The sequence below is a fragment of the Drosophila rhopaloa genome, unplaced genomic scaffold, assembly GCF_018152115.1.
Source record: "Drosophila rhopaloa isolate 14029-0021.01 unplaced genomic scaffold, ASM1815211v1 contig_2, whole genome shotgun sequence".
In the NCBI taxonomy this organism is placed as follows: Eukaryota; Metazoa; Arthropoda; class Insecta; order Diptera; family Drosophilidae; genus Drosophila; species Drosophila rhopaloa.
In genome coordinates this window covers 13,255,796-13,278,634 of record NW_025335083.1, presented here as the reverse complement: position 1 = coordinate 13,278,634, position 22,839 = coordinate 13,255,796, and the positions used below count along the sequence as shown (strand labels likewise).

The 22,839-nt window shown below is 36.8% G+C and overlaps 3 protein-coding genes across 3 annotated transcripts; 2 read left to right on the top strand and 1 right to left on the bottom strand.

The window, feature by feature from the left end:
- Positions 1–214: 214 nt before the first annotated feature.
- Positions 215–22,807, top strand: LOC108038087. Its single transcript, XM_017114804.2, is given in 7 exon segments — positions 215–827; positions 4,066–4,632; positions 13,076–13,284; positions 14,676–14,811; positions 18,939–19,201; positions 20,585–20,735; positions 21,364–22,807. Coding segments are annotated over 6 exon segments (1,221 nt in total). The 5' UTR covers positions 215–827; positions 4,066–4,556; the 3' UTR covers positions 21,750–22,807.
- On the bottom strand, positions 9,775–10,248 carry LOC108038086. The gene is given in 4 exon segments (XM_044460245.1): positions 9,775–9,778; positions 9,856–9,961; positions 10,014–10,166; positions 10,218–10,248. Coding segments are annotated over 4 exon segments (294 nt in total).
- LOC108038089 (trigger factor) lies at positions 13,639–14,238 on the top strand. Its single transcript, XM_017114805.2, has one exon. It carries the CDS (start codon positions 13,701–13,703, stop codon positions 14,154–14,156), a length of 456 nt encoding a protein of 151 aa, XP_016970294.2. The 5' UTR covers positions 13,639–13,700; the 3' UTR covers positions 14,157–14,238.
- Positions 22,808–22,839: the final 32 nt, after the last annotated feature.

Here is a 22,839-nt window from a genome sequence, read left to right as displayed (position 1 = left end):
ATTTCGCAACCTCAGACAATGCGAACCAGTTTGTGCGTTCTGCTCGAAACTTTTCGTGTTTTGCTCGCCTTTTATCCTGATATCCGGTCGTCGTTTTGGAGCTCGTGAATTGGCTCGTGTGTGTGTTGGGTGTGCGGGGGTGTGCGTGTTGGGCGCCAAGTAAAAACCAGGTAATAAGGAGAGCAAAGCTTTTAGTCTTGGTCGGTTATTGGTGCTGTGTGGTTGGCGAAGGCGACACAAGTCCGTGTGCGGCATATCCTCGATTCTCGATTCTCCGTTCTCGGTTTGCTCCACTCCAATTTGCTCCAGTCCCGAGTCCTGAAAATCGCGATAAAACCGAGGACATTCGTGCGAGAGTGCGAGAGTGTGTTTGTGTCAGCGTGGCAGCTGCTGTGAAAAGGCAAATTATGAATAAAATGTAACCGACAAGAAAAGAAAAAACAAACAAAACATAATGCACTTGGGTGAAAAAGAAAACTAATCTCTCCCCAGTTGGAAACACAAAATTCATTTTCATAAGCAAGTGGAGTTTCCCCGTGTATTTTCATACTTAGTTTGACAAATTAAAATGCATAAATTATGAATGAAAGTACCGTTACGTGCGTGACAACCAATCATTTGTTATTATTATGCACGTGGGCCAGCAGCAAATAAAAACAGTGTGAGAGCGAAAGCTAAACTTGGCTAAAACACCGCCCCCAATCCGCAAAAACCGTCCCCATAAATTCAGCCGGTGCGGAGGAGACCTTCTTTAAAGTTCTCTGAAAAATAGAGCAAAACAAAATAAAAAGAAAAGGCATCGTCAGCAACAGAAATAGCAGCAATAAGTGAGTATTATGCGACATACAATTTTCCTCATATTTCTCCAGGGATTTTCCAGGCAGAAAGAGAACGAAACACACAAACACACATTTATATATACACCCACAAATTGTAACTTAAAGTTTTATTAACTTGGCGCGGACCTTGAGGCCAGTTCAATTTGTGCACACGCCTCAGGTGTCAACATAAATTATTATAATTATGAAATTCTATAGCCGGATACGGGCAAACAGCCATATACCATAAGTAAGGGACAGCCAAGAACATAATGATATTGACTAACCAGAAATTATGGTTGAATTGTAAACTCCCAAAATAAATAACTCTGTTTAGAGGGCATTAAAATGGGTATTATAGGCTATTGAATTCTTAATCTACTAGTTTAAGAGGTAAAAAATAATAATAAATTAATATTTAAAGTGAGAAATACTTTATTTTATATATGTCATTAAGAAAATAACTAAAACATTACTCAAAGTAGATCAAATATTAACTTAATTTTGTATCAGCCAAAATAATATAATAAATTTAAATATTTAAATTAAAAGAAATGTTGGTTATTTATTGTACAAGATTATTTTTGTTTTTCTTGTTATTTGATTCACCACACTTGAGACTTAACAAACCCTATTATATTGACCGCAGTCGTGTGGACACCTCTATTTTCCGCCGTATATATGACATTCTCGTACAATGCCAATTAATTTGAGTCGCTGAGCTGGGACATTCTTTGGCCTGGCTGTGAGTTATGGCCTTTCATTAGTCTCATTTAGTTCGAGGCGAGTTGGAGAGGAAATAGCGGAAGAAGGGCGAGCAGTTCTGCCAGTAGATCGTTAAAATCCGAAACTCAAGCTGAGGTCAGTTCCATGGCTCGCTGCCCTTTATGGCCTTATCAATTGACACTTAAAACTCAAACATCGAGATAAATAAAATGATTCCCGCTCCTGTTTTGGAGAGAAACATATTTTAGATTTTTCCGGCGGGCAACTTTGAAATTTATTTCATTGGCCTTGCTTTTAATGGTTGCGGTTATGGGAAATATTTTTTTTATTTATTAGGAGGTCATGAAATATGTGCCATAATTTTGGAAAGTACTGTGTGTTTTTTAGCTTGCTATTACTAAGCGGCTTATTTGATTGTGAACAATAATATTTGTTTGTCAATGATTCTGTTGTGATTTGTGTAAATTAAAGAGTTTTTTATTTTCATGGGAAATGTGTATTTATGTTATGTAGTTATGCAATATTGATTTTTTTATAAAATGATTATTTTGGTTTTGTATTTGTCAACTGGTTCTTTATATATTTTTTGTATATTTTTTATGTGTTGGCTTGAGCTCAGATAAGTTAAATCCCATTTGAGTTACTATTTATTGCTGTAGTGATAAGGCAATGTAAGAATATATAAGAATAGTGTTAGGTAAAACCAAATCCCCCTTAAATCTGATATTCATGAGCATGCTTATTTATATTCTTGCTGTACTCTCAAAAATTATTAGTAATTCTCCAAATTTTCTTGCACTCATTCCCAAGACGCTCTTCAATCTCTGAGCTTGTTGGGCTTAAATTTTAAAGCCAAATTCTGCCAAAAAGCACTAACATCAAGGGCTGTTCAAGGCAACAGAGCACGCACACACAGGCAGAGCACCCACAATGGCCAACACACACACACAGGCAGAGGGCAATGCCAGTCATTCAGTCAGTCAGTCAGTCACTGAGGCATTTCTCGTATGGCCATGCAGTCAATTCTTCATTCGGCATTCAGAGAGCTCTCATACAAGGCGCTTAAGCCCCTATATTCCCCCTTTCCTCAGCCCCCAAAAAGTATGTTGTGTGTGCGTGTTGCAACAAGCCATTGGACATGGCCTTATAGGCAAATCTCTTTAAAGCTTTTTGGCAAAAACACTTTTAAAACGGCCTGCGAAGGAAACCCAATTTAAAAGGAAGAATCTGGGAGCAAAGATTTCCAAGATGTGAGTGACCTGCAGTGTCTAAGTCCGCTTAGACCTTGTTCTCTGAATATTTGCATATTTAACAAGCCAGTGCTATGCTTGCCACATAATTAATTATGCAAAAGACTCGGCTCGGGAGCCAACATCAAGTATACGCAGCGTGTGTGTACTCAGGGTCCGACTTGACTATTTTGCATAAGCCACTCGCCGTTCGACATGTGACTCAGTGTGTGCGTGGCTCTTAAAATAGATGACAACAAGGTGCTAAAATTATTCATGGCCTCTAATTACAAAACATGATTTTGGAAAACTTTCTGCCCAAAAGGCTTTCACAGATTTTTCCCCCAAGTGCCCTGGCTGCTTTCCGGGAGTTTTTGCTTTTAATTGATTTTATGCAAATTTAATTCTGTCAGCCTGAGAACAATTACACAATCGCAGACAGTAAAATGTTATTGTTAATTTATGCCTTTGCTCAATGATTTTTGAGACCGAGCTCTGGGCTCCCTTCCTTAGGGCTTTCGGTTCGGAGAGCATTTAATTCAAATTAACAGTTATTGGCCATAAATTGTATGATTAATTCATTTGGTTTCTTGTTTCTGTGAGCTGACAATTTCAAACGATTGTCTTTGTTGGCTTCAGGACATTGGCAACTATTTCTGAGCACTTGCAGGCTGGAGTAGCTACTAAATGCGTATTGCAAATATTCCATCTAATATTTATGGCAGCTTTGAATTGATAAATAATTCTGTAAACTATTGGTCAATATGAGGAGGATGGACCTTACAACGAACAAAGCATTTAAAGCATAAAAATGTTTGCCACACAAAATAAGATTTTCTTTAAGAAAGCTTCAGTCAAAGAAAATTATCTTTCATCCTTCAAATAAATAAAATTATAGTTTGATATTAAGTTTACATCCCGTCAATTTTGATATTCATTAAAACAATTTATGACATATTTTCTTAGCCAAGTATAAATAAATTGTATATTACGCGATTAGAAAAAGGTAATGGCCCGCAAAAAGCAGGTATTAAAATAGCTTTAGGCTGCCATTAATAAAAACCTACTGTCAGGAAACCAGAAATAGATACCGGAAACATTAATTAGAAACCAAAAATAAAACAAAAGAAAATGACAAATGACTTTTGCTGTTACTTGTATAGATTAAATAGATATACGCAAATATATTTAGGCCGATAAACAAATAAAAATAGAAAAACTTAATTGGATGAAAACACTAAGCTTGAACTAAGATAAATATTCAATATTTCATTACTCTCTTTCGTTTACAGATTGTCTCCGGAAACTTTTGCTGATGTTTCAATTAAATTCAGAACGTTAAGAGACCCAAAAAATAACAAAACAGGAAACCAAACTGAAATAGAAATAAAAGGAAGTGAAACTGGGAGGCAAATACAAATAGTGGCAGGACATAACATGTAAATGCGACTGCCCATAGATGTCTGTGTGTGGGCGAACGCTTAATAGGAAAAGCAAATAGCAACGAGCTCATGGAAAATAAATATAAATAAGCCAACGACAACGACGAGCACAACAACAAGAAAAGCAATTGGTTGACGCTTTCCCTCGTTGGCGGTCAAGGAAAATTTATTGCATTGCACAAATGAGACAAGAAGAAAACGCAAACGAAGCAAAGGCAAACATAGAAAAGCGCGAGCATGGACAAGAAAAATAGCCGAAAATTCCGAAACAAATTGAAAAACTAAAGTTTTAGCATAAGAAAAACTAGCAGCGAAAGATATATTTAAAAAAGATACGCAGCATGGATCCTGCAATAAACAGACGATACTCCTTCACCCACGGCATTCTCGCCTTTCTTCTGCTCCAACTTTGCTACGGTAAGAGAAAAGTCCAAAGTTTTAATTAGCCACAAAAATATACTTTCGCTTCCTCCAAATATATTTCATACGCCATGTGTTCCCCTGCGAGATAATTCATTTGAAATTCATTCAATAATCGATAGAGACTTTCGAGACTTTCATAAGTTGGGAAAGTCAGGCGCAAAGTCAAGGCTGTCAGGTCGCCAGGATAAATCCTTTCAGGAAATCCCTTCTGCCCTCAAGACCTTGCTAAGGCATTAATAAACAACAAGTTTGCCACTGCCAACACTGCCTGTTATTTATTTTTAATTAAGTTCAACAAACTGCTGCGCGAAAACTAAACAAAATTAACTGGCAAACAAGCGAAAGTCGCGGCTAACCACGAGAAGGGAGAATTAGAAAGATACTTTTAATTCGCGGAGATGATGGAGATGTCGATTGAGGTTGCTGAAGGTCTTAGATATCCTCTTCAAATGGAAATTGGAATTCAAAACTGTTTATGTTGGGATAAACATTTTTTAAAACCATTACAAATTTTCTTCATTATTTTTTTATATCTTCATTAAATAAAAACCAAATTTATTAATGATTACAGATAGCTTTTATGGAATGGCATTAATATAAAGTACAGTTAATTTTTTGTCTTGTAAATTAAAAATTTAAACTCAGCATAAGTTAAAACCACACTTTCGGTTCAAATGTGAATGCTTAATATTACAATTTTGCAATGGTTTTTTTAAGAACGGAAAAAAAGGTGTACTGTTAATAATGATTAAAAATGTAAAGCCCTCAAACAAATTAAATACTACTAATGCGTTCTGATGAAGCATATCACAGTTCGTAGTTTTTGCTAAAGAACTCAATATCCGTTTGAATGATTGTCACTTTTCACAGCTAATGAAAGTTACAGTTGACTGAACCATAAATTCAATTAAATTATTTGCACATCATTCATTAGCGGCGACCACAATTAATATATTTTATTAATATTAATCTTTTGTGTGTGTGCGAAAACCTTCAACTTAATTAGCTTGATTGCCGAGAGGCAGAGCGAACAAAAAATATATAAAACACCAGCGAAACTTTCCTGCTGCCGCATTTAATTAAATAAATAAACATGCTCAAGTTTTTTGCCATTTCCGTTTCCGTTTCCTTTTGCGGCAGAGTTGTCAAAGCAAAAAAGTTTCTGTGGCAGATCTGTGTTTACTATTTAACTTAGCTTCCCTTCCACGCTCAATTGCGACAGTAGAGCGAAATAATAATGACTGACAAATACAATTTTTGTCTAGACAAACTGGGGAACTGAAATGATTATTATTTGCTGGCACTTAGCCGGCTTGGGTTTGAGCGAGCGTTGCCTGAATTATAGATAGAAATCTTATTTTCCTATTATGAGGTCACGTACGCATGCCGCACCGAAGGGAAAAATTCTGGAAGCGAGCAACAAATAATGAAATTAAGTTAACGTGGCGCACACTTCTGGCCAAATTGTAACTAACAAAGAGCGAGCAGCGATGTCCGAGGGAAGTACACATTTATTGGCAGCACATGAAACTAATGTTGAGCAACACGCACTCTCCCCATTTCTCGATATCCCCTTTATTCAGTTAATGAAAGTTCTCGCAGACGCCAAACACTTGAGGCGCCTTCGAGTGGAGTTTATTAAAGATTCGGTTCGGTTTGCTCAGGCATCATAAATACCTATAAGTATTATTAAGTGCCTTTTCTAGCGATTAGGTGGGCTTGAAGTGTTCTTAAAGACCCATTGAAAGGACCGAGGTTGGGAGGTGCCAACAGATTGACGGCTTTTGTTATGGCTTACTGGCCAATAGCATGAATAGTAAATAAGTGAATGTTCTTAACTTATGAATTTCTCCCTATAATAAGCATGGAATTTCTTCCAGATGATTTGACAAATTTAGCTTAAGTCCTTATTAAAACAATTTAAAATTTTATTGGAAAAACTTTTTAATTAAATTGTTAAATAATTAAATAATATAAAACGTTAAATCGCTTTCGAATATATTTTGTACATTCATTTTTACTTCAGCAGATTTTCAAGCAAAACGAACTTTAAGTTTAAAATATATTCTGCGAAAATGAAATAATATTTATTGAAAGCTTTATAAGTGTGAGTTTAATTATTCCTGATAAAAAATGTTCATTTATTTAGATTTAAAACTCTGAGACTTGTTATGAAAGTTTAAGTTTTTAAAACCTTTTTATTTAATTAGTTAGATCATACAACGTTAAAATTCCAGTCTAAATTTAAAAGGAATTCATTTATTTCGCATTAAAGAGAGAATGTGTGGGTAGTGGTTAATTTGGGACGCATGCAGTGACGTCTTTGACATTATTGCGCTTGCAGGGCGAAGTGAATTTTAATTATATTATTACAGCTGCGTCTGTCTGAAGTAATTAAATTGATTTTCTAATTAATGAAAATAACGCGCATAATGCATATTCCTTTGATAGATGACTTAGGTTGGCCTGATTAATTTCACGCATTAGTCATTTGACTTTGATGCCTAACACAAATTGAAGCAAATATGGGAATAGAATAATAGAAGACTGGCATAAAATGAATGAAATTGCTGACATATGTTAAAGGATTAAATTTTAAGTCCTTATAACAATTGCCTTCTTTGCCTTTCGCCATGCTATCAAATGCCAAACATAAATATTGTCACAAAATTCCTTCAACTCGAATCGATATCGAAACTTCTGACTTTATGTGCCCTGCGATTAACCATCTAACAAGAAACAGACTCAATGGGATCCGATCGATTGTTGCCAAGTTTTTGCAGCTCTCATCTTTTCCTTATACTGACATATTTTTTGTTTTCCTCTTCTTTTTCTTTTTGCGAAATATGCAAATGAAAGTGCGCCTGCAATGCAGCAAAAACTGAACTGAGCTGACAACTGGGAGCTGTTGGCTTTGGTGGCCTGAAGGGGTTAAGGGGGCGTAGGGCGTAGGGCTGCTCAGGGGGAGTGGCAGACGTGCTCCCGTTTTGCGACTGCAATGACAACGACCAGGACAACGGGGATGCACTAGTCGTCAAAGGATAATGGGAAGGGAGAAGTGCAACGAAGATATCCATACTCTTGAAGTAATTCATAACATCCAGGATCAGGAAGCATTTATGGGTGTCTTGAATAACGAATAAGCCATTTTTCTTTTACTTATAAGCAGATTAAAATATTGATTTTTATTGAAACATATCCCATTAATTTTATTTAGTTTATTCGTTTACAAAACGGTTTGAATGAAGTATTTAATTTTTTAAAAAAAAGTATAACGAATTATAAAGCTTAATAAGAATGAATATACAAAAAAACCAAAAGAAAATAATACAGATATAATAAAATTATAAAACTTTTAAAGCTATTTTTAGTCCAAATTAGAATACTATTTGCGAGGGTATCAAAGCGGGGAGCAGACTGCAACTGAAATGAGGACGGGGACAGGACTCTAAACTGGACGGAGAACCAGAAGGACAGGCGGACAATGGAGGGGCTGAGATGGAGACCAACTTCCGCCTCTGATTGCAGATTAAGCACGTTCTAGGCGTCTGCATCGGTTGGGAAAGGGGTCCAGTGGATCTGCAGGGTATGGATGTGGGGAATGGGGTACTCAGGCGGGGATTGATGCGTATTGATGCTGCTGGCGTCTGCGAAACATTGAAAAAACATCTTTATTTGCTCAAGGCTCCGCATCCGGTCCCACAACCCCTGAAAACCCATGAGTAAGCTCTCCAGCCGAGCCGCATCATAATTTCCTTGTCTCCTCTCTGTTGTCTGCAAAAATTTGCATTGTAAGTGAAGCCTTGGCCGGGCCGTAAATTCTTGGCTTGTCAACCTTTCCCACACCAACCCCCTTTTGTAGACTGTTTTCCCAATGAGTTTTCAATGGACTCTAATAAAATTAATTGCATTTTGCATTTGCCTGTCGAGTTTTATTGGTAAAAGGATAGAAGAAAGGGGAGAGAATCAAAGCTGAGGCGAGTTGAGCTCATGTGACAGTCAGATTTGGATTCCAAATTGCAATTGCTCTGCCGAGAATTTTTCGTTTTTTTTTTTGGATGATCAAGGAAAGAACTATACAGAGATGGGCATAATGTTTGCATTGTGTAACTAATCCGCTTGAGTGGACTGCTATCATTGCCATTTGGTTGCAAAATGGGTTTTAAGCTAAATATTGTTCCTTTTGTATTTATTTTTATTATAGCCTTGAACAGAAATTTCAATTTGCTAGCAGGAAATGCCACAGAAATATAAGGACACAAATTAAATTTTAAGGGATTGACTTTGTGCAAAATTCTTAATTTTAAACATTACATTATATAGTCTGCTAATGCTTTTTGTTTAAACACTTATGTACACTGATTAAATAGTTTAGTTCAGTTCAGTTCATTCAGTTAATTTTCTAAAAATGTATAAATCGGATGAAAAGTTTTCCCTAGAAAATCGTCTTCTGAGGAACGCTTGATAAGTTCATTAGTTATAGAGACCACCCCCTTGGCACATTATTTAGATGACTAAGGACATTGCTCACCCTATCAAAAAGCCATAATGATATGCAAAGCAAAACTTTGCTCAGTAAACTTCTGCACTTGACACTCATTCCCTAGCCCCTTTTCCTCGCCCTCAACATTGAATTAGATTTCGAGCACAACTAACCTCCAAAAAAGAAACTCATTTTGGGAAATGGACGCGAAGGCGGGCAACTTTTGTCTGCGGTTGACATTTGTTGCCCTCGGGCGGCAAATAAAATCATTTAAAAATCAACAATAATTAAGTAGCAAACTTTTGTCTGTGGCGGCAGCTCTGCAATTCGTTTTAAGGTAAGCCGACGGAAGTGCCGAGTGATCCCCTTTCGACCATAACTATGACGTCTACACGACATCAAATGGAAAACTTTCCGGCTCTGTCAGGCACATAATTCAGCCTTGGCTTTCTGGCATTGGCTCTTCTTAATTAAGCTCGGGTTAAATGACAAAACTTTCCAATTTCTGGCTTATTAATTAGTGGCCCGGAGGTAAGGGCTTGAAACTTTCGGCAGCTTCAATTGCGCACTTGAAATTTGTTTACATAAACACCTAATACTCGAGTAAAAACTGGTACAAAATGTGGTACTAAAAAAATGTTATACGAAGAAGTTCATCTGAATTTGATAGCGTATTTGATAGTGTATTAAAAATTATTTTCAAATAGAAGATGGTATATTCAAAATCAAATAACTGAAATATAAAACTTGATCACTGAAAAGTGAGTCCTGGTAAAATTTGACCGTACAGGCATTTTTTTTTATCCTTTGGACACGATCCTGGTGTAAATGTCTTCAGGGCTGTAAATAATTCAATACTATTTATAGTTTTCTTTATTTAACATTTACTTACGTGGCTTATTTTCATTAATAATAAACTTGTTATGCAAATCTAATAAGCATTTATTATAAAGGGTAAAACCACAATCTTCATGTAAAACACAAATAGGTTTGTGTTCAAGAAAGCACGATTCGTTGGAGCTCCAAGAAATTCGGCAATTCACAGCTAAAAAAGTAATCGCTTAAATAATTATTTATTACAAAACCAACTAGAAACCTATTAGGAGAAGAATGACCCAAGACTCCATCACAAAATGTTTCAACGGAATAAATCTTTAAGCATGGAATATACCGTAATGAAAGTTTGAATTGGTAATAGATTAACAACCAGAAAATTTGATTAGACTTACTGTTTTTCTAGGCACTTAAATATGTGTTCTTGTTGCTGTATCCATATAGTATTTTAACACATTGTTTGGTGTTTTAACTAAAACCGTTTTCTTTCCTAGTAAAACATTAGGTTAATTTTTGTTTACAAAACATGCTGAAAAACTGCATTAAATAATTTTTAAATTTAAAAAAAGGAAATTCATTAATTTAAAATTTTACAGTATATTTCGAAAGATATTGTTATGTAAAATGGCTTAATGGAGCTCGAAACTTTTGCATATACCAAGTAACAGTAATAGGAAAATATATTTAAATTTTTTTATTAAAGAAAAATTGTTGGTTATATCTTTTAACATTTTTTTATAGCAAAACAAAAAATCTTTAAAGTCATATCTTGGCTCCGACTCGTTTTTGTGGTGCCCCAAGGATGTTTTCACAACAGTTCCTTAAAAATTCTCTTACTTCCCTAAGAAAAGACGCACAGAGGAGTTTTCCACTGGCAGAGGTCCTTTGTGCGGTGGAAACCTTTTGGCAACGCACTTTGTTTGTCTTCCGCCAACGAGGCAGGCAGCTAGCTGTACACAAACTACTGGAGAGTGCAAAATGCTAAATTATACTTAAGCCGCACACAGAGGCGAAATACATTTCACAAAGTGTCCGCCAAAGCGGAGCCACGCACCGGCCGGAAAAAAAGTAACTCAAACGACGCCGCCGCCACAAAGCGGAAATGCACTCAAAGGAGCAAAGCCCGCGGTGGGCGTGGCACAACGCCCACTTCCTGGTCACCCACCATTTGCCTTAACATCCACCAAACCGGCATAAACATCGTCATCGGCTTCAATGGCGGCGGCTCTTCTTTTTTTAGCCTTTGTGCATTGTGCCTTCTATTTGTTTGTTGGTTGGTTCGTTTGTCGCTTCGTTTGGCGGGCTGGTTGAACGACCACAAAGAAGTAGGAAACCAAGGATCCATTCAGGTTTCGAACCTTCCAATACCCTGTAAGGCAAATCAACACGGTCCATTAAAGAAAAACTATGCCATCCAGAGTTAAACAAACATAAGAAAGGGATTGCAACCAAAATGTTAATCAAAAATCTAAAAAAAAAAATTGGGAACCCGTTTAGTACTTGGTTTTAAAAATAGTAATATAAATAGGAAGAAAAAAATACTTCAAAATTAAAGCTTATACAATATTAATACAAAGAGTCTACTTAAAATATTTTTTGGTCTGTAAGAATGTTAATATCTGAGTTTATAAATTTATTTTTAGTTTGTCATATCCAGTAAATGCCCAAAACCAAAAGCCTTTAAGACTGTTTCCTTTTGGGTAATGAAATTCTGCTTTTATTTTTAGGCACATACCTTTTTTACTTTTGCTCAACAACAATTGTATTTTTAAACATGATTGTTTTGTTATTTTTAAACTTGCCCAAAAATAAACTTCGAAAGCTGTTGACGGACTTAATAAGCAGGTGTGTGGGATTTGCTTTGAGTTCTATTTCTGACTTGACAGCGAGGATATCCTTGTGCCTTTGATTTGATTGGATTTCAACAAAGCGTTGACACTTGAATATAATTGTATAAGCTGGTCGGAGAATTACATTAGTGGTTACGATGACTTAATAAAGGGCTTAGTTTAGATTACCTTTGGCGCAAACATGCTAATCGAGAATTAGGAAATTAATGGCTTGTTTCTATGACATTTACTTAAATTTACTTTGGAGATTATCATGATGGAATACAATGAACATTAGAATAAATAATTGACAGAAAGTTCAAATGACGTAAAACTGTTCGGAAACATTTTTCTTAATTTGGTGTTAATTTTTCGGATCAAATAAAGTTAACTTTTCTTTGAAATGTTCGTTTTGCCGACCGACAAATGGCAAATGGTCTGCTTAGACAAACTCTAATAATTTATTGATAAAGAAAATGCTTCAAGGACTGTAATATAGCACAATGTCAGAACTTAACGTGACAATAACTATATGTTCCTAATCTGATCCAAATTAAATACATTTTAGAATCCTTTGATTTTGTAAGAAAAACCGGTGTCAATTTAATTTTCTTCTTCAAAAATTAAGATAACAAATAACTTATTATACTTTAAGCCTTTAAATTCCTCGCCAGCAAATCAGTGTCCGTGATCAGGCACAGTAAACAATCGAAAGGATTACTTTGGCTGCACACTTCACACCTCCCCCGTGGATTGGCCCACTTTCTAACTGCTCATTTCAGCTCTGCAATATTAATTTCATATCTCGATTTGTGTGACCCAAATTACCCTCACAGTTGTGAACGTGAACGGGCCTACACACAGTCTTCCGTCTTTGTCTTGGGCTGTTAAATAAGTTGGCAACTTTTCATTTCACTACAGCATTGTCTCGAGTGCTGAGTTATAACGCCGGGGCCCAAGAGCTTTTCCACTGCCAGCACCCTGGCAGCATCTTAGCCCGGAAAGGACTTTCCAACCAGGACACGTTGCTCAAGTTAGTCGCATTCACTTTCCCTCCCAGCTGGCCATTGTGTTGGCAAAACAAAAGCGCATTGTTCTAGTCTGCCTGGGAGGCGGAGCGACTCTCCTTCGATTTCCTTGACTTTTATGCACTTGCTGCAAGTTATTTATGTCCTGCCACTGGCATTGAAACCGCGAAACCAGCCCACAACTATGGGCTTATTAAAGTGGCCCACATTCTGGGTGAATTTCCAGTGAATAACTATTGGTTTTTCGTTTTTTTGTCTTTCAGAATCCGCGGAATGCCTGACAATGACCGAAATCAAAATCCCCAAGCACATAATGCGCCATGAGGACGCCGCTCTTGGCTGCAAATTCGATCTCGACGGGGAGTCACTGTACTCGGTGAAGTGGTACAAGGACGGCTTTGAGTTCTATCGCTATGTGCCCAGGGACATGCCCCCGGGTCAAGTTTTTCCACTGCCCGGGGTCGATGTGGAGGTAAGAAAAAGTTACAAAACACAAAACAAGTCATAACAACAAAAACTTTTATATGTTTTTAACTTGTTGATGTTATTTCTTGTTAATAAAATTATTTCAACATTTAGTTATAGTTTCCAAACAATGATAAATTCAAAATTATAGGTGAAAACATTCTATTCATTCAATTAACCAATTAAAAGCAGAATATACAATACCTTAAGGCAATGGAAAATCGTAAATTGGTATTTAAAAATATTCCAAACTTTAAACGTTAGTTAAATATTAATTGACTTGGATTGGGAAGAGGTACCTTTCTGTGCCACATCAAATTTAAATCATGGATTTTATTCACCTTGAAATCATTGACAAAGTTGGACTTATATAAATTGAAATTTTTGGGAAAATAAATTATTTGCATAGGAATTCGGTAAATAATGAGCAATAGGAAATCAAAATTGCTACAATCTCTGGAGGAGTCTGTGCCGCCCATCGATCATGAGGACGTTGTCCGGATGATTGCCGACCAGATCCGCCAACCTATAATAAATCCCATAAAACTGAATCAGGAGAATGAGGAGAAACTGAGCATACTGCATCTAGAAGATGCCATTAAGTTTAGGGACACGATGCAGAGCTTCCACGTTTCGCCTACTGCGGAATCTCTCGATGAGGTGATGCCCGTAAAGGATGAGGATCTTGGCGAGATGCTAGAGGTCCTTACCGACACGAATCTCGATGAGGAAGATGAAGAGGATTATGATGAAGAGGATGACGATGACGATGAAGATAATGATGAAGAAGATGGGCTAGAAGACTCCAGGGATGGCGACGAAAATATTGCAAAAACAGGCGATCAGACATTGGATCATAATATGCATATATTTGGTTAATTTCAGATGTTGAATATTTCAAAATATTAGATCTCAAACATTTGAGCTAGTAAATGAAATTAAAAAGCAAATTAAACTCGTATTCAAACTGAATAAATCTTTGGGGTAGAAGTTCAGGCAGCCGAATGCTTTGAATTACCATAAATTCAGTATAAGTAAGGCATTTTTTTTTTAAATATACAGAGTCTTCATAAATCCCAAGACTTAAATACTCGAATTTTTATTTTTATTTAAAAAAAAACATGTGTTATTTAACTTAACCAGTTTTAGGATTGTGGTAAAATTAACTTAACTTGACTTAATATTGTTAGCTGATTCAAGCTAACTGGCTTCATTTAGGACATCCTTTTTGAGCCCTGAAAATTAAATTCAATTCCTTTTTAAAATAACCTTAAAGAATTTTATGACTTATTAATCAGACTAATTTTGAAAATTAAACCCAATGTGTACCCATTTTTGGCAACATTTAACTTTTGTTTCTGCGTTTTTTGACCTTCTTTCCTCGCGTTTTTCTTGCAGCTACAAAACTCGACGGACGTGGTTGTTGTCCTGCGCTCAGTTAGCCTTCAGTCAACTGGCCGATATCGCTGTGAAGTGTCCGGCGAGGCGCCTTCGTTTCAGACCGTTTCCGGTCACGAGGACATGATTGTTGTGGGTAAGTGAAAGTGGCCAACAAAAAAACATGCACACTAAAATACTGGCTTAAAAAGGGAGAACATTATATGAACGAAAAGAGAGAGATACATTTGCGGGGAAAGAGACAGCATGAGCTTGGCAGAAGAAAAGCGGCAAGATTAATTGCAGCAACCGGACTAAGCGACGAAAAGTAATCTGTTTCTCGGGAACCATTCCCGTCTCTGTCTTTCGTGCGGCCCCCTCCTTTACTTTCCATCTTCCTGTCTCGTTTTGGCCCACTACGAAAATGCATAAAATATTTCACATTTATTTAGTTTATGCCCGGCATTGTTTCTCGCTGCGATTTACAAATTCTCGAGGAGAAAACCTGTGCCAAAAAAGCCAGTGGGCGGCGAGAGACAGGGATAGAGATAGTGTGGGAAAGGCGGAAAGCAAATTTTGGGCCATCCTTTTTCTGGCCAACACAGAATTTCAATGTGTGTGTGTCCTTTGTATTGTATTCCACTGGCAAATTGCCCATGTACGTGATGCAATTCTGTTGCTCACTTACAGCTCGGGATTTTTCCACAGACCCAGACTCGTTCTCCCTCTCTTTCTGCCACCATCTCCCCTCTCTTTCACCCAGTCTGCAACTTAATTTGAAATTTTTGCGCAATCCAACAAAACATGGCGCAAAATATGACCGAACGCAATATGAAAAACTGCTGCCGAGGAAAACTTAGAATAAACGTGTTTAATAAGAGTGAAAAACGAGAGGGAAAAATACATTTTCAGTTTCACCAGATAATTTAAGATGAGACTAAAGTGGATAGAGCGAAAAAATATCCAACAGATAAAAGATAATAATTTGTTTAAGGACCTGGGCTTTAACAAAGCAATATTATTTGACTTTAGTTGAACAATTCTTATTGCTAAAAACTTAAGAGGTTCCCTGAGTTAGAGACATAAATAATATAAGATTTATGGTATATGTTTCTTGTTAAAGAAGAACCCAAATCATCTAACCAAAATCAATATCATATCTAAACATCGATGACATAAGCCCCCTAGAGAGGATGAAATCGACACATCTCTGACCCAAATATCCCATCGGCAAACCCCAGTTGATGATGATGCTTATCAACGACAGTAGTCGGCACAATTGTTTGAGCCCGGTAAATTTCACCTTCATTTCCGTCCACTGAAATGTTGAGAGGGTTCCGGAGAGAGGCAATCAAAATTGGTTTATCGCATAATTAGGCTAACTAAATATTTCCTCGACTGAGGGAAAGCGAGAGGGATGAAAGTCAACCAATCAGCGCTTCCGTTTTCAGCTGGAAATTACTCAATTACGCTTAGACTTTAATTGAGAAAAATCGGATGAGGAATAAGTCCCCGGGGGGTGGTGAGTAAAAGCCGCTATTCAGTTCAAATGTAAGCGGATTAAATCAGAGGCATAATGGCTATGACGATTTGCAGATCAATAAACCTAATGAATTTCTGCGCCGGAAAAAGTGGAAAACTGGGTGCCATCAAAATGCAGACGGAGAAGTAAGCCAGAAAAAGTGATGCCAAAAAAAACACAGATAAGCAGAGGGATTCTCTAAATGCTGTATTTAAGTTGCTTGTTTGAAATCTCATTTAAATTACGAAAATGTTTAAATGGGTTTATTGGACTGAATGCTATTATTGTGGTCGAAATAATTGAATGCAATTATAGAGGGGAAAGTCCGCCTGACGTTGCCAAATGTGTTTGACCCAGTTCCTTAGATTAGCCAGCATCAACTGGCATATGCTATAATTGCAGTGTATGCGAGGAAATTGAAAACGTAGCGTTCCCCGGGTGGAAATTCGCGGGAAATGGGCGGAAAATACTGTCGTCCCGGTGCAGTTGCATATGATGGCCGCATCCGGTGGGACAAATTGGTTAAACTTAATCCTGCGCGAAATTCGTTGTAAAGTTCAACAAGTAGAAATATTCCTGCCCAATAGTAAACTAAAATAGAAATTTAACAGTTTATTTAAATTGAATTTGTTTGAATAGGCGATAAATCAAAAAATTATTAAGTCTCTGAAAGATATGACTTGTTTGTAATTTGGTATTCTAATGTGAGTCTTTTTTATAATAAAACTTAAAAATCTTTTCTTACTTTATGAACTGAATATGTATTTTAATTAATAATAATATTTTAATTAAAAATAATATAGTGTCGCACTTATAAATAACTACTTTCATTAGGAGTACCATTTTGTCATAAATGTAACCTTTCCCAACAAAAAAATACTTAGGACTATATCATCGACAAAAAAACGTGGCTAAGAAGTTTTTGAACTCGTTTCTTTTCAATCAATTGCGCCCTTTGACCTTTTGTGTGGGGATGTGTGGGCCAAAAAGCTATTAAGGTGAAAAATTGTTAGTTTATTTAGGCATCCGATTTACTTAGATATTTGTTTCAGTTGCTCAATTGAATCCATTGTTCACTCGAGTCCGGGACAAAGCAGAACCCAAGGGCACGGCCCACGCAAAACAAACTGGATCCATGTTGATCCCTTGTCTGAAGGCCCTCGGAGGCAAACAAAGCCGGACAATAGCGGCTAAAGAATAAAAATGCCCAGCAATTATTACCAATTGATACTGGGGCAGAACACAACAGGGGATGTAAGCTCTTCTAGTCCCTTAACCCAAACAACGGGGGAAAAATGTTCAACATTTTGCCAAATATTAAAGGAAAGTAAATCGTAAAGGGAGTGCCACAAAATATCAACAGCTTAATCAATGTCAGGACAGCGTAAAAATAGTCGCTGAAAATAATAATTTATGCAGTTCAGTTCGGTTAAGCCGAACAATAAGAAAGAGTGGAAAAAGGAAAACTCTAAGAAAGAGGAAAAAAGGACCAAGAAAAATTTGTTGAAGGAAAAGAAATTTCTTCTGACCCTATTTTGGACACTTCTATAAATAACGAAATCTGAAAATATTTTTGTAAGTTAAATTTAACAAACAATACTAAACAAAAATATGTGTAAAAATTATTTTTTCTCAACCATTAAAAGATTTTGTAGGTATTAGTTTATAATTGTTAATTAAAATTTAAAATGCTATTATTAGGAAATTATTTATAAGATTTTTCATAAATTTAAAGAAAGTAATCGGTGAATTACCTGAACAAGTTTCATCTTTAAATCACAAATTATTTTACAGTGTACCCTTCATAAATTTTCTTCTTCCTTTTTTGTTCGTATTTGGCAAAGTCTTGGCGCAATATTACCATTATTAGGAAGCGAAGGAAAAGTGTGAAAGAAATATTCTTTTGTTCGATAAACGTTGAAGTTTCCTTTCATTTTCTTAAACTTTTCATCAGTGCGAAACTATCGATTATGTTTAATTGAAGTTTCGCCTTAGTTGTGTTCGATTTCCACAGTTTTTGACCCAATTGGCAAGCAGCCAGGTCGGCCAGCAGACATGGCTTTGCCCTGCAGCCCCTTCATTCCCCTTCACTCTTTGGGCATCTGTCCAGCTGCTGGACTTCATGGCCAACACAAAGTGACCCACAAAAGGCAAACAACAAGAACGATAAAAAAAATTAAATGCTACAACGATCAAAAATTATAGCGCACCAAGGAGTTGTTTTCGACATTTTTATTGTTGTCTATTTTATTTGAGCTTAAACTAAATTTGCATTGCCCTATTTGTTGCGGATGGGAATCGATTTAATTGCCCAATTGATAGCTCACAAAAATTATTTCCCACCGTTAAATGGATGGGGGTAACAAAACTAACCATCAATCTGGTTTGGAAAATATAACTTTATTTATCAAATGGTCCAACCAAAATGTTTCTGAGTGTTTGGGTTTAATTTAAAAACAAATGTGAAGTGTGCATTTGGAATTATTTTTAATGAGTAGACGCGGCCTAATTTCTGCTTTATTTGATCTCAACTGTATTATATAAAAAACTTTTTCGTAGTATCTACGCTATGGGGTAAAATGATATTCATTGTATAGAATGGTCTTCTAGACTTTGAATTTAATTAAGTAATTCCAAATTGGATATTTAACTTATTAGTGTTCTGATTTTCATCTCTAGGCACCAAAATAGCTTCTGCATTAGTAACTTCCAACAGTTTTATCCTCCTAATCTGAAACCTCTGATTTTCTCCGCAATTCCAGTGACTCCGAAGCACGGACCACAAATCACGGGCGGACAGCCTCGGTATCAAATTGGCGACATGGTGCGCGTCAATTGCACCTCGGCGGCATCTAGGCCGGTCTGCCATCTCAGCTGGCTGATTAACGGGATGCACGCGAACCGCTCGCTGCTGCGACCTTTTGAACCCCTGATTGTGGGCCGCGAGGGGCTGGAGGTCGCCCGATTGGGCCTGGAGTTCCGGGTGCGCGGATGACATTTCAAGCACGGCGACATGAAGTTGAAGGTGAGTTAATAGAGCCACAATCGCCAATAATATTAGCTATTGAAAAATTAAAAATTCTCTAACAAATATGTGTTTAGAGTGTAATTTTCAAGGGATATTTTTTAAAGGGACTAGAAGGAAATATTTAAGAAAATGTAATTTAAAACCTTTTAAAATATCTATGTAATAATATAACATAAAATTTACCACCTTGGGATATTCCATTTAATATAAACCTTCCTCGGATTTCTCTTAATTTATATAAAAAATACTTCATTTGAAAGCCCATTTTTTCCAAACTGAAAATTCACTTCCAGGATTTGCAATAAGCTGATTATGGGGTACCAGGGCCGGCCATGAAAATTGATACATTCATTCATCCGATATCCAATCTCATACATATTTGCCAGCGCACTGTTGCTCTGATTCAATTTGCGACAACATAACATGGCAGCTCATGTTGATTATTATCCATTCGGACCCAGTTGGCCAGCCACTCACCCACCGGCCCCCTACTGAACCGCTCCACTGAGCCACTGTGCCACTCAGCCACCCCACCACCCCATCACCCCACCACCCGCACCACTGCGAGTGCAAATGTATGTTGAACAAGCCACAAAATTTCATGCGAACGCGGGCGGCAGACGAAGCGCTCTTATGACATGGCCAGTATGAACGGTGGTTTCAAATATAGTGAAATTTTTTTTTAAACCCTTAATTGCTTATCTTCACTTAAAGTCGCTTTATTAGAAGCCCTTTAAGTTTAACTTGTATTATATATTCTAAAACCGTTCAGTTTTCTTGGGCATATTAAATAAGAGGCAATAAAAAACCGGTATGTCATTACCAAACAACCTAATATTATAAGAATTAATTATTTCTGTACTCAACAATTTCTTAAGAGTCTATTTCAATTAAGCTGGTAAAAGAAAATGCAATTTAAAAAAACCTACCACTTAAAGTTTTTAGTCAACCTTTTCCAATATTTTGTTTTGCACATTGAAATTTATTTTTTTATAAAACACAGATTCTGTATATACTTAATTTATTTCATTTATATATCAAGTCAATAGACCTGAGGCAACTGTGCAGCGGCCCTTGGCCACCGAGTGGGTCACTGTCCGTTTGCATATGTGGTGACGCTGGGTGTGTTGGTGTGCATATTTGTGTGTGTCCTGCGGAGATGTATGCGGGTCATTTTCGGGTTATTTGGCCGCGTGGGGGGAGTTAATGAAAGCATAAAACTTTTACTACGCCGTCAAGAGGATGGCCAATCCACCGTCAACCCCATTACCCATTTCCCATTTCCCACAGACCAACCCCCACACATTTATCAATGTACACAGATTTGATGAAAGTTTTCCCTGCTCGTTCTTGCATTTTCCGGCCATAATCCGACTGCAGTGTGTCGCCAAAATCTCATCCGTGTACTGGCAGAGCAACGAGGAGAGTGTGGAGAGCGACAAGCACCAGAGGATTCCGGTCCTGGAGTCGCGGGAGACGGTCATGTCCAAGTCACGTCAGTCCATGGAGAAGGCCCAGTCCTCACACGAAGGTGAGTGATCATCAATCATCCGGCGGTTAGTTGGTCAACAACAGTTGTGCACTCGTAGAAATTGCTGTTGAAGTGGACAGAAAAACACTTAAAAGATTGTTTGCCTAAATAAGGGCATAATTTATTTGTATGACTATTTTTTATGGGACATTTTTTATTATTCAAACATTTAAATATTCGCAAAAGGTTTTAATTCAAAAACTATTTAATTTAGGGTTAATAAAGTAAATTGTAGGAACGACTTATAGCCTTCATAAAATTGTAAATTGAAGACTCATTTTATTTTGAATAATACGCTTCAAAGCTCGTAATTAAAGCAAGACTTTAAAATTTTCTTTAAGAAGTTCAACATCTTTCTTACAATGATTCCCAATATTTTTTTATAAATCTTTAATAGGATTATTTTGGTTTTCACATATATAACATATTTATGTTTTGGCATTTTTTAAATATCTTCAAGGGTTTTTTATAAAGGTTGTGTGAAATGTAGTATTTGAGCCAGCTTTTTTCCGAGTGCAACAGCAACAGTTGTGTCCACAAAAGTTTTGCCAAACATCCGCCTCTCTCCGTCCCACTCTCGTTGACCAACCCCCTCTGACCCCTGACCCGCTTTGAATCCACAAACTAGACAAACAACTGAAGAAGAGCCGACGCCCAGCAGCGGCAACTTCAGCGGCAGCAGCGGCTGCTGCCTCGTCCAGTGCAACAGCAACTATGGCGCCATTTGGGGCGATCTGGGGCTCATCGGCGCCCTGGTCACGCATATTAGCTTCCAAATCAATTGCACGCATTTCCCTCTACGCGCTGCCAGTCCTAATAGCATTTCTGTGTAGCATTCGACCGGCGGTCGAAGGATGTTCCTGTCAGAGCAGCAATGGCAACCGTGGCAGCCACATCAGCAGCAGCAGCAGCAGCAGCAGCAGCAGCAGGAGGCGCAACATCAGCAGGAGCAACACAAACAGGACCCGCCTGTCGAGCCAATTAAGCTGCGAGAAGCCTGCTCTGCGTAGATAACAATTAACCAGAAAGCAAATGAACAGTCGCGGCATCAAAAGAGACTGTATCATTACCTAAAATCCTATTAAGTTTTTTGTAAATATTTCAAGTTTCAAGTTTCACATCAAGTATACGCCGCGTGTGCGGCTCGCTTAACTAGTGTATGTACATATCCATATATTTACCGTATTTATATTACACATTCATTAGTGAAGCATTGAAATGTCGTTGTTCCTTTTTGGGCTTATTTTGCTTGTCGGTCTTAGGGAAAATGCTCAAAGTTGTTGGCTATAAAATTGCTTTAAAAATAAGAAAGTGAAAACATATTTTCAATGATACGCATAACTGTATAAATTATAAAACTCAAGTAAGTAGCCAAAAATGTAATACATAAGAAAATAATTAGGAGAGATTCTTAAGCTATTTAATGTTTAGGATGACAATTATAAACGTTGAATCAATAGAGGACAAAAAAGAAACAAATGATCGATTTAAGAACTTGATTTTAATTAAAGCTTAGTAAGTAATATAGCCAACAGAATCCTAGAACACATTGTAATTTGTACAAGTAAAAAAATCATTTAATCTAATCGTTGATTCTTAACCATTAATTAATATTTAATATTTCATTTTTTTTATTTATGTTGTAGTATTGCAAAAATAAATTAATTTTAGATTACAAAAAAATATCTTGTATTCATTTGTTGAAGAACACAAAAAGTTTCGCTGAATAAAGAAACTTCTTAATAATGAACTCCAATATCTGACTGTGTAAAATCCTTGACAATTGGAATGAATAAATCAACACACCCCACACATTAAAATGATTTTACTACACTTAAATGTTTGACGCACACCTTGAGGCATATCTCGCCTGAGGAAATCTTTATCTCTCTCTTGTACGATGAACATATTGTTAAATGTTACCTAGACTAAGACCATAACTAGCGAAATCATATCCAACCATAGAGAACTTAAGCCAAACAACCCTGTGTAGCAGTGTAAAATAAATGCGGATAATGAATGTTATTAAGTCTTTAAAAAAAAAATAAAGAATGCAAAAAAAAACCAAATGAGATTGCTTGATTGTTGTTGGCACCGCCCCAAG

Coding starts and splice junctions, on each gene's coding strand:
- LOC108038089 (XM_017114805.2), top strand. CDS start 13,701: ATGAGCAATAGGAAATCAAAATTGCTACAATCTCTGGAGGAGTCTGTG.